We start from the raw sequence: 18,075 nt of genomic DNA, 5'->3' as shown, positions 1-18,075 counted from the left end.
TGCATTCCACTACGGAGGAAACCCGGAAGTGAGGCAATCCATCGCAACGGACCCCAGAGTTTAAAAACCAGGCGGGAAAACACACCGACGCATCATCAGAGGCGGCACTGAGGATGTTACCAAGCACGGTAACGAAACGTCTGCGGAACAACAAACCAGCTCGGTGAGCCAACCAATCTCAAGCAGTATGCTATCACTCATAATTAGCAGATGTTAACAAGCAACAGATCATATATGCTCTCCTTTCCCACTACGTCAAATCATGCAAGATGGTAGACAATTAAACAACTCACAGGAGGAGAAGACTCCACAAATATCCCTATTGTTGATTATGGTGGAGCCCCGTCCATGAGTGAAGAACATCTGGCTCAAACACTTGTAATCAAAAGTCGGCAATCGATCTTGGCCTCCGAACGTGCTCAGTATCCTAAATGTCAGCCATCACCGATTTTGTTCACTCCATATGATATAAGGAAATGGCTAAAAGCATTAGGTACTGCAAGCGCTGTGCACCCTGACAACATTTTGGCACAGTTCAGGTCTGTCCTGCCCATTTTTCCAATTCTTTAGCTCTACTTGTTTCTGTTCTGCTCTCTAATCTTTATCTGACCATTCTCATGATGCGCTGATTTGTCACTGGTCCAATAATCTTAATCTTATTCTTTTGTTCTTACTGAAGGTTGAGTTTGGTAGATTTTTTGATAGACAGTGGTTTTAGGGTTGAGAGGTGCTGACAAAAGTGGAGCTGAGACCAAAACCATATTGGCCATGATTTTATTGAATGGTAGAGCAGGCTCAAAGGCCCAAATGGGCTGCTCCTATACCTAAATTCCTTATATATCGTGCTAATTTTAAAAAGAGTTTTACTATACCTCATAGTATCCTTCAAAAAATAATTTGATTTTTGATTGAAAAGAATTCCTTGTTTTGGTATTCTCATTTTAGAATGACTCCTTGGAGTCGTGGGAACACACCAAAAGAAAAATGAGGGCACAGCGTCGTGAGCAACACAAATATAGAACGCGTGCTGCTGTGGAGGAACTAGCTCAATTTTTCCATGACGAAGCAGAGGAAGTTAGTTCTGAAGAGGTTAGTGATACAAGTCGTACTTTGCATCCCTGATTTCGCATAATACAGCAGTTTTATTTTTAAGTTATTGCAAAATTTGATTTGTACTAAATTCTGGAAGGCTACATTTAAGATTCAGGAAAAGAAAGAAGATTGAGCATAAAGCAAAATTTATAAAATACTGTTGAATGCTAAGTAACATATATTTGACTTGTCAAAAACAGTTTGCGTTGTAATTTGTCATAAAATGTGAAATATTTGTGATGAGGAAACGTTTTTTTCTTTGAAGGTTGAGAGTCTTTGGAATTCCCTGCCTCAAAAGGCTGTAGATGCAGAAGCTTTAAGTATTTTTAAGCCAGAAGTAAATTCTTGATTCCCGCGAGGAAAGATTATCAGGGATAATGCAGGATTATGGAGGTTAAAATTGGATGAGCCATGACCTGAGTGAATGTTGCTGCAGGCTTGAAGGGCCAAGTAGCCTGCCCTTGTTCCTTGTTCCTGTGGCACAAAAATAAAACTGGAAAGGTGGTCCAACCATGGCAAGCAAGGACTGTTAGGGATGGTATCAGATCTAAGGATGGGCATACAAATTGGCCAAAGAAAGCATCAAGCCTAAAGATTGCGCGCAGTTTAGATTTCAGCAAAGGAGAACAGTATGATTGATTAAGAGGAAAAAGAGTAGGAGAGTAAGCTTGTAGGGAACATACAATCTGATTGTAAAAGCCTCTAAAGCTGTGTGAAGAGAAAAAGATTAGTTAAGACAAATGTTAGGTCTTTTACAGTGAGACCCAGGAGGTTATAATGGGGAACAAAGAGAAAACAGATCAATTTAAAAGCATATTTTGGTTGTTTTTTTCACAAAAGACACAAATAATGCCTCCAAGTCAATATAGTGTGGAGCTGGAGGAACACTGCAGGCTAGGCAGCTTCAGGGGAGCAGGAGAGTCAATATCAGGACAGTCCCACAGAAGGGTCTAGGCCTGAAATGTCGATTCTCCTGCTCCCCTGAAGCTGCCTGGCCTGCCTTGTTCCTCCAGCTCCCCGCCATATTGACTCTGACTCAACATGAAATATAATGCGGATCAATGTAAGGTTACCCACTTTGGGATGGCAGATTGAGAAAGGTGTAGCAAGACCTAGATGTCCTAGTACATCAGTTGCTGAAAGTAAGCATGCAGGCACAGCAGGCAGTGAAGAAGGCCAATGGAGTGTTAGCCTTCATGAGAGGATTTGAGTACAGGAGAAGTGATGTCTTGCTGCAATTGTACAGGGCCTTGGTAAGACCAAACTTGGAGTATTGTGTGCAGTTTTGGTCTCCTTTTCTGACTGAGGATGTTCTGGCTATGAAGGGAGTGCAACAAAAGTTTACTGGAGTGATTGCTGAGATGGCAAGAACCGATCTACGAAGAGAGACTCAATCAGTTAGGACAGTATTCTTGGGAGTTTAGAAGAATCGGTGAGGGCATCTCCTAGGAACCTATAAAAATCTAACAGGACTAGACAGGGTAAACATAGGATGGATGTTCCTGTCGATCAGGGGTCACTGTCTAATGGTATAGGTTAGGCCATTCAGCACTGAGGTGAGGAAAACGTTTTTCAGTAAGGCAGTGGAATTCGCTGCCACCGAAAGCCATTTATGTCAAAACATTGAATGTTTTCAAGAGAGTGATAGATATATTTCTTAGGGCTAAAATGATCAAAGGGTATGGGGAGAAAATGAGAACACTGAATTATTTGCTGGAAGGGCCGAATGTCCTACTTCTATTTTCTCTGTATTTGCAACATATAAGTTGATTGAATTAGTAACAAAGCTATGTATTGAGACAGAAGAAAGCAGACGTAAAATATACTGCTGTTTGTGGATATTTGGCAGTGAGTTATAGAAGGCCAAATAGACCATTTAACCCAACCTGTCTCTGATGTCATTTATGTTCTACTTGAGCCTGCCCCATTTTTTTTCTCATCTAATGTTATCGCGGTCACCCCCTACTTTCTTCTTCCTTAATTTGTTTCCTTAAGTCATCTGTAGCATTTGCTTCAGAGATAGTAGGAGCTGCAGATGCTGGAGAATCCGAGACAACAAGGTGCAAAGCTGGATGAACACAGCAGGCCAAGCAGCATCATAGGAGCAGAAAGGCTGACGTTTCGGGCCTAGACCCTTCATCAGAAAATTTGCTTCATCACTTGCTGCGATAAGACATTGTGTTCCCACCATTCGTTGGCTAAAGAAGTATTTTTCTGAATGATTTGTTGCATTTCATGGCGACTGTCTTATTTGTTGACCTTTTTGGTTAATTGTTTCCCCTCAGGAATCATTCTCTCTGCAAACACTTAATCAAAATCTTTCACAATTTTGATTACCTCATTTGGATCACTGCACAGACTTCTGAAAAACCCAATCTTTTCACACTTTGCTGTTAAGAATATTTCCGCTGTCATCCTTGAACTCTCCTAGTGCCTCTATATCATTTGTTTAATATGGTAGCCAGAACTCCTTGTGGTATAACCAAAGTTTGATGCATATTTAGCATAACGTTTCTTCCTTACATGTCAGTTGTCATCTCTAGGAATAAACCTTAATTTTTTTTTATTCATTCACGGGATGTGGGCATCGTTGGCTCGGTCAGCATTTATTGCCCAACCCTAATAGTCCAGAGGGCAGTTAAGAGTCAACCACATTGCTATGGGTCTGGAGTCAGATGTAGGCCGGACCAGGTTAGGATGACACTTTCCTTCCCTAAAGGTTATTAGTCGACCCTTAATTCCAGTTTGTTTTTTCTAATTGAATTCAAATTCCACCATCTGCCATAACGAGATTCAAACCCAGGTTCCCAGAACATTACTTGTGTCTCTGGATTAACAATTCAGCAAGAATACCACAAGGCCATTGCTTCCACGTGCTTTTATTCAGGGTTTTGCCAATTTGTAGTACATTGTTAGCACTTAGTTTATTTGCACTTTGAGATCATTTATTTCCTCTATCCTACCTGTAGCTGCACCTCAAATAATATAAGCTCCCTATTCTTTATAATCAAAATATCCCACCTAACATTTCTCTGCATTGAAATTCATTTCTGCAATGTCCTTAATTCCTTATAGTTTGTTGCAGTGTTCCATGGGATTGGCTATCACCCCCATTTTGGTGTCATTCCCAAATTTAGAAATCTTGTTTTTACTATGAATTGTGAAGAACATTTACCCTGCACTGATTAGTAGAATATTACTACACACCCTTTATCATTGTGCAAGGCTGCTCTTTAATCCCACTCTGCCAAGTTATCAATCTATCTCATAATTCTGCGCATGTAGCTTGTCTCATTTATTTACACTATTCAGCTGATGTTGTCTTTTAAAAAGTTTAAAAACAGGTAACATGGGTCAGTATTATTTAAAATACAGGAATTATGTGGATTACTAATTAATTAGACATAGGAGCAGAAGTAGGTCATTCAGCCTATGGACTCTGCTCTGCCGTTCTGAGATCGTGGCTGATCTGATAATCTTCAACTCTTACTTTCCTTTCTTTTCCCTCTAACTCTGACTCCCTTACTGGTTAAAAATCTCTCTACTTCAGCCTTGAAAATACTTAACCAGGAGTTGCTGGAGAAACTCAGGTCTGACAGCATCTGTGGAGAGAAAACAAAGTTAATATTTCGAGTTCAATGAATCCAGTCTTTTCTGAAGAAGGGTCACTAGACTTGAAACGCGAACTTTGCTTTCTCTCCACAGATGCTGCCAGACTTGCTGAGTTTCTCTGGCAATTTCTGTTTTGGTTTCAGGTCTTCAGCATCTGCAATTCTTTGTTTTATTAAAAGTACTGAATGTACTCAGCCTTAACGGTCTTCTGTGGTAAAGAATTCCACAGACACTCAACTCTTTGCAAGAAGAAATTCCTCTGTGTTGCTGTTTTAAATGTGCAATCCCTTATTCTGGGATTACGGTCATGGTCCTATACTCTCCAACATGGGAGAGCGACCTTTCCAGACCTACCCTGTCAAGTTCCCCAAGAGTCTTGTACGTCTCGTCAAAGTTGCCTGTCATTCTTTTAAATTCCAATGAACACAGCTGAACCTATTCAAACCTGTCATCATGAGACAGTCCCTTCATACTTGTTGTCAGCCAAGTGAACCTTCTCTGAACAGCCTGCAATGCTCGGAAATCTCCCCACAGATAAGGGACCCAAAACCATTCACAGTGTTCGCGCTGTTATCTGACTAATACCTTGTATAGTTTTAGTAAAACTTCCCTATTTTGTGTTCCATTCCCTTTGAAATAAAGGTCAACACTCCATGTGCCTTCCCTATTACCCGCTGAACTTGGATGCCATCTTTTTGTGATTTGTGTTAGAGGACTCTCAAATCCCTCTGTTCTGTAGTTTACTGCAGTCATTCTCCATTTAAATAATATTCTGTTCCTCTATTCTTCCTGTCAAAATGCATAACCTCACATTTTCCCACAGTGTACTCAACCTCACTTAACCTGTCTGTATCCCTCCGCAGACTCTGTAACATTCTCAGTGCTTGCCTTCCCACCTCTCTGTCATCTGCAAATTTGGCTATAGTACATTCACTTCACTCATTCAGGTCATATATTAAATCATTGTGACCCCAACACTGGTCCCTGTGACACAATTCTGGTTACAGGTTGAAAATGCCCCCTGTTATTCCAACTCTGTCTTCTATGCTGTATCCGTGTTAAGGTTGGTTGGCTCGCCAAGCTGGTTTCTTGTTTCGCAGGCGTTTCGTTACCATCCTCAGTACAACCTCCGATGAAGCGTCGGTGTGTTTTCCCGCCTGGTTTTTAAACTCTGGGGTCCGTTGAGATGGATTGCCTCACTTCCGGTTTTCCTTCGTAGTGGAATATATATGGGGTCGAGTTCAATATGTTTATTAATAGCATGCTTCGTGGAGTGCCAGGCTTCTAGGAATTCTTGTGCCTGTCTCTGCCTGTCCCAGGGTCTTGGTGTTGTCCCAGTCGAAATGGTGGTTCTTCTTGTCCATGTGGATTGAGATGAATGAGTATTGGTCGTGTCTTTTTGTAGCCAGTTGGTGTTCATGTACTCTTGTTGTTAGTTTCCTTCCTGTTTGTCTGATGTAGTGTTTCTAGCAGTTTCTGCAGAGGATCTTGTAGATGACATTGGTCCTGTCCATGGCGGGGAGTGGGTCTTTAGTTCGGGTGAGCAGTTGTTGTAGGCTTGTGTGCCACTCTGATGCCCAGCGGTCGTAGGAGTCTTGTGGTGAATAGGGCAGTGACATCAAACGATATCATGGTCTCTTCGTCATCTATCCTTCTGTCTTTGATGGAGTTAAGGAATTCTTGGGCTGAGTGGATAGAGTGGGGTGATGAAGAGACCATGATATCGTTTGATATCACTGCCCTATTCACATCAATAGACATACCACTAGCAAGGGAAACAATGACAACACTACTGGAACAAGAGCAAGACCCCAGTGAAACCATCTCCAAAGACAACATGCTCAAACTGTTGGACCTATGCCTCACCACCCACTTCACTTTCAACAGCCAAACATACGAGCAAATCAACGGGACACCCATGGGATCACCTATCTCCAGACTCAGCGGAAGCAGTGATGCAAAGACTAGAAAGGACTGCCCTTCCGCAAACCCAACCAAAACTATGGATACGCTAAGTAGATGACACCTTTGTCATCATTAAACGGACCAAATTAGAGGAGAGACACAAACCTATAAACAACACCCTCAACGGAATAAAATTCACCAGAGAGGAGGAGAAGAACAAACAGCTCCCATTCCTGGATGTCATGGTAGAGCGCAAGACGAATGGGGAACTGCAAACAAACGTACACTGAAAAAGCCCCACACACAGACCAGGTACTGAACTTCAACAGTAACCATCCCAGCACACACAAACGAAGCTGCATGCGAGCACTATTTAAAAGGGCAGCAACACGGAACTACGCCAAGAGGAAGAAGAATACCTCTTCCAGGTTTTCAAGTATAATGGATATCCAAAGAACTAGGTCAGAAGATACCACACGCCCCGACACACTCATCACACTACCCTACATCAGGAACATGTCGGAACTCCCCACAAGACTCCTACGACCGCTGGGCATCAGAGTGGTACACAAGCCCACAACAACTTCTCACCTGAACTAAAGACCCACTCCCCGCCATGGACAGGACCAATGTCATCTACAAGATCCTCTGCAGAGACTGCGAGAAACACTACATCGGACAAACAGGAAGGAAACTAACATCAAGAGTACATGAACACCAACTGGCTACAAAAAGACATGACCAATACTCACTCATCTCAATCCACATGGACAAGAAGAACCACCATTTCGACTGGGACAACACCAAGACCCTGGGACAGGCAGAGACCGGCACAAGAATTCCAAGAAGCCTGGCCCTCTATGAAGCATGCTATTAATAAACATATTGAACTCGACCCCATATACATTCTACTACGAAGGAAAACCGGAAGTGAGGCAATCCATCTCAACGGACCCCAGAGTTTAAAAACCAGGCGGGAAAACACACCGATGCTTCATCGGAGGTTGCACTGAGGACGTTACCCAGCATGGTAACGAAACGTCTGTGAAACAAGAAACCAGCTCGGCGAGCTAACCAACCTCAACACCCACAACCTGAGCTACAAATCTACTCCAAAACCTTAGTGTATCCATGTTAATATACTACTTCTAAACCAGGGGCTGTTCGCTTATTAAATAGCCTGATGTGTGGAATCTTTACAAATGCCTTCTGAAAATCCAAACCTAGTGCATCCATTGTTTCCCTTTTTATGTATCCTGCTGTTACCACCTCAAAGAATTGTAAATCATGCCTGACAAATTTAATACCCTTCATGAAGGCACACTGACTTTGCTTAATTATATGTGTTTCTAAATGCTCTGTCATTTGCATCCTTGTGAGGATCAGTCAGCTCAGATAGCTAGATAGCCGATTTGCAACATAGAGCGATGCCAACAGTGTGGTTCAATTTCTGCACTGGCTGAGGGCTATCCTACTCAACCTGTTCCCTTACTTTTGAGCCATGATAACCCTCTGGTTAAACCACAAACAGTTGTGGCTCTCCAATGAGAGCAGCCCTATGCTCAGGTAGTACTATGGTGACTTTGTATTGCATCTTTTATAATAGACTCTAACATTTTCCCTATAATAATAATATTAATCAGCCTCCTGTTACCTGTTTCTGTCTTTTTCTCTTTTTTTAAATAAAGCTGCTACTGTTGGGTTGGCCATTGCTCAATCTTCTGTGACTTTTCTAGAAACTAAGGATTTTTGGAAGATTATAACAATACATTCACACTCTCTATAGCTGCTTCCAGTAATATCCTAGGATGCCTGCCATCTAATCCAGGGGGCCTATCAGCCTTTAGTCCAACTCATTTCCCAGGACTTTTTTCCTCTTGTGACAGTTATTGTATTTATTTCCTCTTCCCCTTTTGCCCCTTGAATTTTTAGTAATTTTGGAATGCTACTGGTATCCTCCACTGTGAAGACTGATGCAAAATATTCAACTTCTCTGCCATTTCCTGGTTCCCCATTATTATTTCCCCAACTTCATTCTCTAAGGGGCCTTTGTTCACTTTTGACTTCTCTTCCTTTTTATGTATTTTAAGAATTCTTACCATCCATCTTTATATTACTTGCAAGTTTACACTCGAGGCTTATTTTCTTCCTCTTCAATTTTATTTTTGCTTGTCTTTAGTTGGTTTTTAAAACTTTTCCAATCCCCTGGCTTACCATTAAAATGTGGCATGTTGTAAGACCAGAAGATGTAGGAGCAGAAGTAGGTCATTCGGCCCATCAGACCAGCTCTGCAATTCAATTATGGCTGATGAGTCTCACAACCTCATTCTTCTGCCTTTTCCCGGTACCCTTAATCCCCTTACCAGTCAAGAACCTAGCTATCTCTGTCTTAAATGTACTGAATGACTTGGCCTCTACAGCCCTCTGCAGCAGCGAGTACCACAGACTCACTACCCTCTGGCGGAAGAACTTGTGTGCAGTTTTGGGCCCCATATCTCAGGTAGGATGTACTGGCCCTGGAGCGAGTTCAGAGGAGGTTCATGAGAATGGTCCGAGGAATGGAAAGCTTAACATATGAGGAACGTTTGAGGACTCTGGGACTATGCCCATTGGAGTTTAGAAAGATGAGGGGGGACCTAATTGAAACTTACAGAATACTGAATGGCCTGAACACAGTGGTTGTTGGGAAGATGCTTCCATTGGTAGGAGAGACTAGGACCCAAGGGCACAGCCTTTGAGTAAAGGGAAGACCTTTTAGAATGGAGATAAGGAGAAACTTCTTCAGCCAGAGAGTGGTGAATCTATAGAATTCACTGCCACAGAAGGCTGTGGAGGCAAGGTCATTGAGTACATTTAAGATGGAGATAGATGGGTTCTTGATTATCAAGGGGATCAAGGGTTATGGGGAGAAAGTGGGAGAATGGGGCTGAGGAAATTATCAGCCATGATTGAATGGCAGAGCAGACTGGATGGGCCGAATGGCCTAATTTCTCCTATGTCTTATGGTCTTATAAATTCGCCCTCATCTCAGTTCTAAAGGGTCGCCCCCTTACTCTGAGGCAGTGCCCTTGGATCCTGCTCTCTTCTACCAGTGGAAACATCTCCATGTCCACATTATCCAGGCCTTGCAGTATTCTGTAAGTTTCAATCAAATCTCCCCCCACAGTCATCCTTCTAAACTCCATGAGTACAGACCAGAGTCCTGAACCGCTTTTCATATAACAAGCCATTCATTCCCAGGATCATTCGTGTAACCTCCCCTGGACCCCCTCCAAAGCCAGCTCATCTTTTAGATACAAGGCCCAAAAACTGCTCGCAATATTCCGAATGTGGTCTGACAACAGATTTAAGCAGTCTCAGCAGTACATTTTCTGTCCTTGTATTTGATCCCCCTTGAAACAAATGCTAACATTGCACTTCATATCTGCCAACTGATCCTGCATGTTAACCTTGAGAATCCTGAAGTAGGGCATCTATGTCCCTTCGTGTTTTAGATTTCTGAAGCCTTTCCCCATTTAGAAAATAGTCTACATCCCTCTTCTTCCTCCCAAAGTGCATAACCTCACGCTTCGTCACATTGTATTCCACCTGCCACTTCTTTGCCCACTCTCCTAGCCTGTCCAAGTCCTCTACAGCCTCCCCGCTTCCTCAACATCACTTGTGTCTCCACCTATCTTTTTGTTACTTGGCAAAATACTCTCAGTTCCTTTGTCCAGATCATTAATGTATAATGTAGATAGTTGTGGCCCCAACACAGACACCTACGGTACTCTACTACCTCTGGCTGCCATCCTGGACAGGACCACTTTATCCCTACTCTCTGCCTTCTGTCAGTCAGCCAGTCGTGTAGCCATGCCAGTAACTTGCTCCTAACAGTATGAGCTATTGTATTCCTCACGTATCACCCCATCAACCTGCGGATTCAACGCATCATTCTCAGCCACTTTCGCCACCTGCAATCTGACCCCACTACCAAGGATATATTTCCCTCCCCACCCTTGTCTGCTTTCCGGAGGGACCGCTCTCTCCATGACTCCCTCGTCCGCTCCTCACTCCTCACTAGCTCCACCACCCCCGACACCTTTCCCTGCAACCGCAGGAAGTGCCACACCTGCCCCTACACCACCCCCCTCACCTCCATCCCAGGCCCCAAGAAAACCTTCCACATTAAACAGGTGTTCATCTGCACATCCGCTACTGTGGTATATTGTATCTGCTGTTCCCGATGTAGCCTCCTCTATATCAGGGAAACCAAGCGGAGGCTTGGAGACCGCTTTGTGGAACACCTACGCTTGGTTCGTGACAAATGACAACACCTCCCAGTCGTGAACCATGTCAACTCTCCACCCCCCACCCCGGGATGACATGTCCATCTTGGGCCTCCTCCGTTGCCACAACAACGCCACCCGAAGGCTGGAGTAACAGCACCTTATATTCCGCCTGGGAACCCTGCAGCCCAATGGTCTCAATGTGGACTTTACAAGCTTCAAAATCTCCCCACCCCTGACCTCATCCCAAGACCAGCCCATCTCGTCCCCGCCTCCTTGACCTGTCAGTCTTTTCTCCTACCTATCCGCTCCTCCCATCTCACTGACCAATCCCCACCCCCACTTCCTACCTACTAGCCTCATCCCCGCCTCATTGACCTATCTGTCTTCCCTGCCACCTACCTGCCCCTCCTTCTTCACTGACCAACCCCCATTCTAACTCCCTACCTACACTCACCTGTACTGGCTTCATCCCCGCCCCCTTGACCTGTCCATCTTCTCTCCAACTATCTGCTCCTCTATCCACTTTCTATCGTCGCCTCCCCTTCTCTCTATTTATTTCACAGCCTCCTTCCCCTCCTCCATTTCTGACGAAGGGTCCAGACCCGAAACACCAGCTTTCCTGCTCCTCTGATGCTGCCTGGCCTGCTGCGTTCATCCAGCTCTACACCTTGTCATCTCAGACTCAAGCATTGGCCGTTCCTACTATCTCAGCATGAGCTATTACCTTATTTAGCAGCCTCGTGTGCATCATCTTTGTTAAAGGCCTTCTTAATATCCCAATAGATCATGTCCATTGGCTCTCCTTTGTCTAACTTGCTCATTACATCCTCAAAGAATTATAACTGATTTGTCAGGCATGACGTCTCCTTGACAAAGCCATGTTGACTCATTTTTCCATGCACTTTCAAGTACTCTGCAATCTCATCCTTAATGGACTCTCAAACTGTCCAATGATCAAAGTCAGACTAACCAGCCTATAGTTTCCTGTCTTCTGCCTCCCTCCCTTCTTAACAGGGGTGTTACATTACCTATTTTCCCGTATTCTGCGACCCTTCCTGACTCCAGTGATTCCTGACAGATCACTACCAATTCCTCTACAATCCCTGAGGTATAGTCTGTCTAATCTGGCTGATTTATCTATCTTCAGATCTTTCAGCTTCCTTAGCATCTTCTCGTTAGTGATGGCCACTACACACTCCTCTGGCCCCTGACTCTATCAAAGTTCTGGTTTGCTGCTGGTGTCTTCTGTAAAAATTGATACAAAGCACCTCCTCAGTTCCTCTGCCATTTCTTTTTTCTCCATTATTACGTCTGTATTAAATTATGGCTACCACTTGGCCACCCATTCTGCTAGCTTTTCTATGTCTATTGCAGTCAATTCATGTCATCCTCATTGTTTACTGCCTCAAGTTTGGTACTGTTGGCAAATTTTGAAATTTTACTCTATTCCAAATTCCAAGATAACATGAAAATGGTGACATTGGTTTCATTGATACCAATCAATGAAAGTACACTGGCAGGTACAGCAAGCAATTAGGAAGGTAGATGGTATATTGGCTTTCATTGCAAGAGAATTTGAATACAGAAATAGTGATGTCTTAATGCAATTATACAAGGCCTTAGTGAAATCACACCTGGAGTATTGCATATGGTTTACTTTTCCATACGTAAGAAAAGATATACTTGCATCAGAGGGAGCGCAGTGGAGGGTTCACTGTGCTGATGGGCACTACTATCCTCTGTGGAGAGTTGGTGCAACTGGGCCTGTATTCATTAGAGTTTAAAAGGATGAGGGTGGATCTGATTGAAACGTGTAAAATTCTAACCAGTCAGATTGACTAGATGCAGAGAGGGTGTTTTCCCTATTTGGGGAGCCTAAAACCAGGGATCAGAGTCTCAGAATATGGTATAGACCATTTAGGAGGGCAGTGAACCTGTGGCGTTCTCTAACCCAGAAAGCTGTAGAGGCGAAGCCACTGAATATATTCAAGAAAAAGATAAAAATGCATATTGTCAAGAAGTATAGGAAGAAAACAGGAATATGAGATAGAGGATCAGCCATATCATATTGAATAATGGAGTAGGCTCAATGGGCCGAATGGCCTACTCCTCCTTGTTTCTATGTTTATGACTAGACAAGTCAAATCACAATGAAACTGGCTTGAAAAATTTGTTTTTGTTTGGTCAGAATTCTAGTTAGTCATGGAGGACATATTCGCAGGAGCTGTAGATTTTCTTTACTTTCAGAACAGAAGTTTATTTCACAAAATAAAGGAAAACAATTGAATTTAGCTATCTAAATATAGAAGACAGTTAGAAAGATCTCTAAGTAAGCAGGAGAACAAAGTTTTGAGCTGTTTTTTGACACAGTCCATCCTCTGGGTGAAAGAAAATTTTCCTCGTATCCCCTCTAAACCTCCTGCCCCTAACTTTAACTCTATGCCCCATGGCCATTGATCCTTCACCAAGGGGAGAAGTTTCTTCCCATCTACTCTTGATATGTCCCTCATAATCTGAAATATCTTCATCATATCCACCCTCAGTCTCCTCTGCTCCAAGCAAAACAACCCCAGTCTATCCAATCTCTCTTCATAACTAAAACTGTATCGCCCATGCATCATCCAGTGCAGTCATATCCCTCCTATTTGTGCCTTTCAGTATGGCACACAGTACTCTAGTTGTGACCTAACCAACTTTTTATACAGACCAGCACAATCTCCCTGCTCTTAAACTCTATTCTTCAGTTAATAAAAGCAAGTATGCCTTCTTAACCATTTTATCTACTTGTACTGCTACCTTAAACGACCAGTGGACATGCATATCAGGTCCCACTGATTCTTGGTGCTTCCCAGGGCCCCACTGCTCATCATGCATTCTCTTGCCTTTTTTGTCCTGTCTAAGTACATCTCTTCACACTTATCCAGATGGAATTCTATTTGCCACTCATCAGTTCATCTGATCAGCTGGTTTATATCCTCCAATAATCTAAAGCTATCCTCCTCACTTTACCACCCACAAATTTTCATATCATCGACAAACTTACTGATTTCTTTTTGCGGTGAACTCCAGAGGTGAAGTGAGGTGAGATGACAGCCCTTGACATCCAAGGTCAAATTTGACCAACTGCGGTATCAAAGAGCCCTAGCCAAATGGAATCAATGGGACTTGAAACTCTCTACAGGTTGGAGTCATACCTGGCACATAGGAAGATGGTCATGGTTGTTGGAGATATTTCCAGACATCTCTGCAGGAGTTCCACAGGGTGATATCTTAGGCCCAACCATGTGATGGAATACCCCCCACCTGCCTGGGTGAATGCAGCTCCAACAGTATTTAAACTTGACACCATCCAGGGCAAAACAGCGCGCTTGATTGGCACCACATCTACTTTGTCCAGCATCAACATTCAATAACAGCAGTGTGTACTACCTGCAGGATGCACTGTAGAAGTTCACCAAAGATCCTTAGACAGCAGCTTCCAAACCTGTCATCACTACCATCTAGAAGGACAAGGACAACAGATATACGGGAGCAACACCACCTGCAATTCCCCTCCAAGCCACTCACCATCTGACTTGGACATATGTTGCTATTTCTTCAATGTCGTTGGGTCAAATTCCTGAAGTTACCTGTCTATGGCATTGTGAGCCTACCTACAGCCCATGGACTGCAGCAGTTCAAGAAAGGAGCTCATCACCACCACCTCATGGGCAACTAAGGATGTGCAATAAATGCTCGCCCAGCCAGCAATGACTGTGTACTGCAAGTGAATGAAAAAAACACTATGGAAACAATTTGAGTTCTTTCCAAGTCAATTGATATCAATTTGTCACAATTCTGAGAGCCTAAACCTTCTCAGTTTTGAATAATCTATAGGTTTCTGACTAGACTCTCCTGGTTTGGAACGTTCACAGACAAAACCCCTTTCTGCTAATGTGACTGCTTCCCTGAACAACAACTCAGAGAAACTAAGCTTGCTTCTGCAGTCAATGATGGTATCTTCTGAACTGAACTTTAAATAATGTTCTACTGTTGACCTCGATGTTGCTGCTACTTGTCATCTTTTCATTAATGCCACAGGGTCTGCAGTCACCTTGCTGACATACTGAATTTTGGTCCCTGTTCAGGAAGGACACTGACCTTATTTTTTTTCTCCCCCAAATGAAAACCTTCCACAGTACTAGCCAGCACCCATCTGCCTCAATTTGAAAGCCAAAACTGAAAAATATTAATGTGAATTGTACATATTTAATTAGTTAACCAGCTTTCTTTGTAGTAACTTGTCACACATTTTAAAATTCTGTTAACATGAAAATGCTTGTATTTGTTTTGACTTGGCAAAGGCAAGGGCACTTTTTTAATGCCTGGGGCCAGATATTTAGATCCCATACTAGGTCTGTTTTCAGCAGAGGCGCCTGTGTAAAAGTGCTGGAACTCAGCCCACCACCTTCCAGCCCACGCCTGAGCTCAGCTCTATTATATGGATGGTACCGTATATAAATTAACAATTAAAAGTTAATTGAGCTTGTTAAAAGCTCAGTTGACCCCTTTGTTACAGTGCCCATGCCATAATGCAAATGTTGGGTGCAATCGGGTAGAATTGGGCAACCTGTTGTTTTCTTACCAGATTTTGAGTGTAGGAGGAAAGAGGAATGCTACCTTCAGAGGCAGCCCATCATCCATTCAAGCGCCCCATTCCTTCCTTCCTGCACAGACTTGAAAATTGTCTCTGCAAGCCCACTGCTGTGCCCCTCCCCTTCCCCCACCCCCACCACCACCACACCACCACACCATCTATAAATTTGCCAAACCTTTTCTCCATCCAATGGCCCTCGCTTATGTTGGTCTGGGATCCATTGGGACCCTCATCCAAGGGCTCATCATGCAGTCCCAGCTGCAACCAGTACCGAGCTCAGGTGTGGCTGAAGTTATTGGTTATTAAGATTGGCTGGCAGTTCAGGAGAGTAAAACCTCCTGCTACTGAGAGGTGAATGGCCCCTGATTCACTAATTTAGCCCTGCCTGAAGCATCTTATGACTGCAAGACTGTTGTCTTATAGCCGGTTTTGTTTCTGGTGATGGGGTTATGTAAGCTATCTGCTCTATCCCTGGGAGATTTCTGCCCCTGTGAGTACAAAGGTTTCAGTCACTAATTAAGTCAGTGAAACTGCTAAAGTTGTTTGTGGGTAGCAACAAGAGAATTTGGATCTGGTGGCTCACTGGTTAGCAATGATGCCTCCCGGCTCTAGGGACCCAGGTTCACTTTCAGTCTTGGGTCTTTGTGCAGAGTTTGCACATTCTTCCGTGTGTGCATGGGTTTTCTCCCGGTACTCTGGTTTCCTACCACAGTCCGAAGATATGCAGCAACAAAAGCCAATTGCTAGAAAAACTCAACAGGTGTGGCGGCATTTGTGCAGAGAAATCAGTTCTGAAAAAATATCAGTGGAACCAAAACGTGAACTCTACTTTCTTTCCACAGATGCTACTAGATGCGTTGAGTTTTTCCAGCTATTTCTATTTTTGTTTTTGACTTCCAGCATCTGCAGTTTCAATTTTTTTTTTTCTTTTTTGTTTACCAGAGATGTGCAGCTAAGATGGATTGGCTTTGCTAATTTGTCTGTGGTGTCCAGGGTTGTACAGGCCAATGGATTAGTTATGGTGAATGCGGGGTTGCGGGGATAGGGTAGGAGAGAGTGGGATGCTCTTCAGAGGGTTGGTGCAGACTTGATGGGCTGAGTGGGCTCTATATGCGCTGTAGAGGTTCTATGAGTCTATTGTAGCTTGGCAGCTTGGAAGATTGAGGTGATGAATTTATGTAATGTATTTAAGTTGTTCAAACTTAAATTCAAATAATAAAGCAATATTTATAAACATGCCTCTTTAATTACAGGAAAGTAATTCAGCAGAGGGGACTGGAGGCTCTTCAGAGGAATGGCGGAGTGAAACTAACAGCTCAAGGTAACGCAACTGCTTCAGTGTATTTTTTTAAGTACACATTTGTCTTTTAGATGTAGAAATATACTGGTATTGACAACAGGATTTAGTACTTTGCAATTTAAAGAAAAAATGAACTGCTGAGGAAGGGTCACTGGACTTGAAACATGAACTCTGTTTTCTCTGCACAGAAGCTGCCTGAGGTGCTGAGTTTCCCTAGCAATTTGTGTTTTTGTTTCAATTTTACTTCTATCTCTTTGTGGAATGTGGGCATTGCTGACTAGGCCAGCACAGATTGTCCATCATCATTGATCTTAAGAAGGCAGTGGTGAGTTCCCTTCTTGAACTATGCAGACCTTGATCCCATTTTGCTTCAAAATGTTCAGGATTGGCACTTGGAATCAAGAATGCATTGCAATGTTACCAAAAAGGGGGATAAAAAAGTATTGTGAAACTTCTTCATTCTGATTACTTCAGTCTAAATTGTCCTTTATGAGGACATCCTTTTTGACCACAAACATCTTGCAGTTATATAACATGTTTAACATAGTAAAACTCCTGATGTGCTTCAATAGATTTCTCAAATAAAGGTCACACTAAGCTACTTAGTGATATTAGGACATATAACCGAATATTTAGTCAGAGATAGCTAGCTTCTACGGAGTGCCTTAAAGGAGGATAAGAGGCAGAGAAGTTTAGGGAGGAAATTCCAGAACTTGGGCTGTAGAAAGCTGATGGCATAGCTTCCGGTGGTGGCATAGTAAATTTGGGGATGTGTAAGAAGGCAGAATTCGAGTCACGCAAAGACCTTGAAAGCTTATAGTACTGAACAAGATACCGAAAGTATGGCAGGACAAGACCATGCAGAGATTTGAAAACAACAAGAATTGAGGTGCTATTAGACCAGGAGACACTGATGCATTTGCTGCAAATTATGACTTGGCAGAAGAGATTTGAAAGAATTTGGATTTACAGAAGGAATTAGATAGGAAACTAGGAGGTTTGTGGCATATGGTTATTAATCCTGACGCCCTGTTTGCTTTCTGTTTGATCTCTTCGCATTAATTGGTGACTCGCATACTAGTGTGAAACAGGAAGACCTGTATTTATGTTGTGTTTTTGACAACCACAGTATGTCCCACGTGCTTCACAGTCAATTAAGCACTTTTGAAGTGCAGTCTCTGTTATGATGTAGGAAGGTTGACAGTGAATTTGCACGTTAAAATCGTGCACTAATGGGAGCCTGATAATAACCAGCAAAT

General features: G+C 43.1%; 1 protein-coding gene across 5 annotated transcripts in view; it reads left to right on the top strand.

Moving 5' to 3' along the window:
• The window catches only part of LOC109910422 (bromodomain and WD repeat-containing protein 1-like), a 179,286-nt gene that overhangs the window by 93,502 nt on the left and 67,709 nt on the right, over nt 1-18,075 (top strand). For all 5 annotated transcript variants that reach the window (XM_048602760.1, XM_048602761.1, XM_048602759.1 and 2 more), the window contains exons 21-22: nt 946-1,089; nt 16,770-16,837. In XM_048602760.1, the coding sequence (XP_048458717.1) occupies nt 946-1,089; nt 16,770-16,837 (212 nt within the window). The remainder of the gene's footprint in view (nt 1-945; nt 1,090-16,769; nt 16,838-18,075) is intronic.

Source organism: Rhincodon typus, chromosome 11 (assembly GCF_021869965.1).
Source record: "Rhincodon typus isolate 14 chromosome 11, sRhiTyp1.1, whole genome shotgun sequence".
In the NCBI taxonomy this organism is placed as follows: Eukaryota; Metazoa; Chordata; class Chondrichthyes; order Orectolobiformes; family Rhincodontidae; genus Rhincodon; species Rhincodon typus.
Note: the sequence above shows the minus strand (reverse complement) of the source record. Positions and strands in the feature narration are given on the sequence as shown.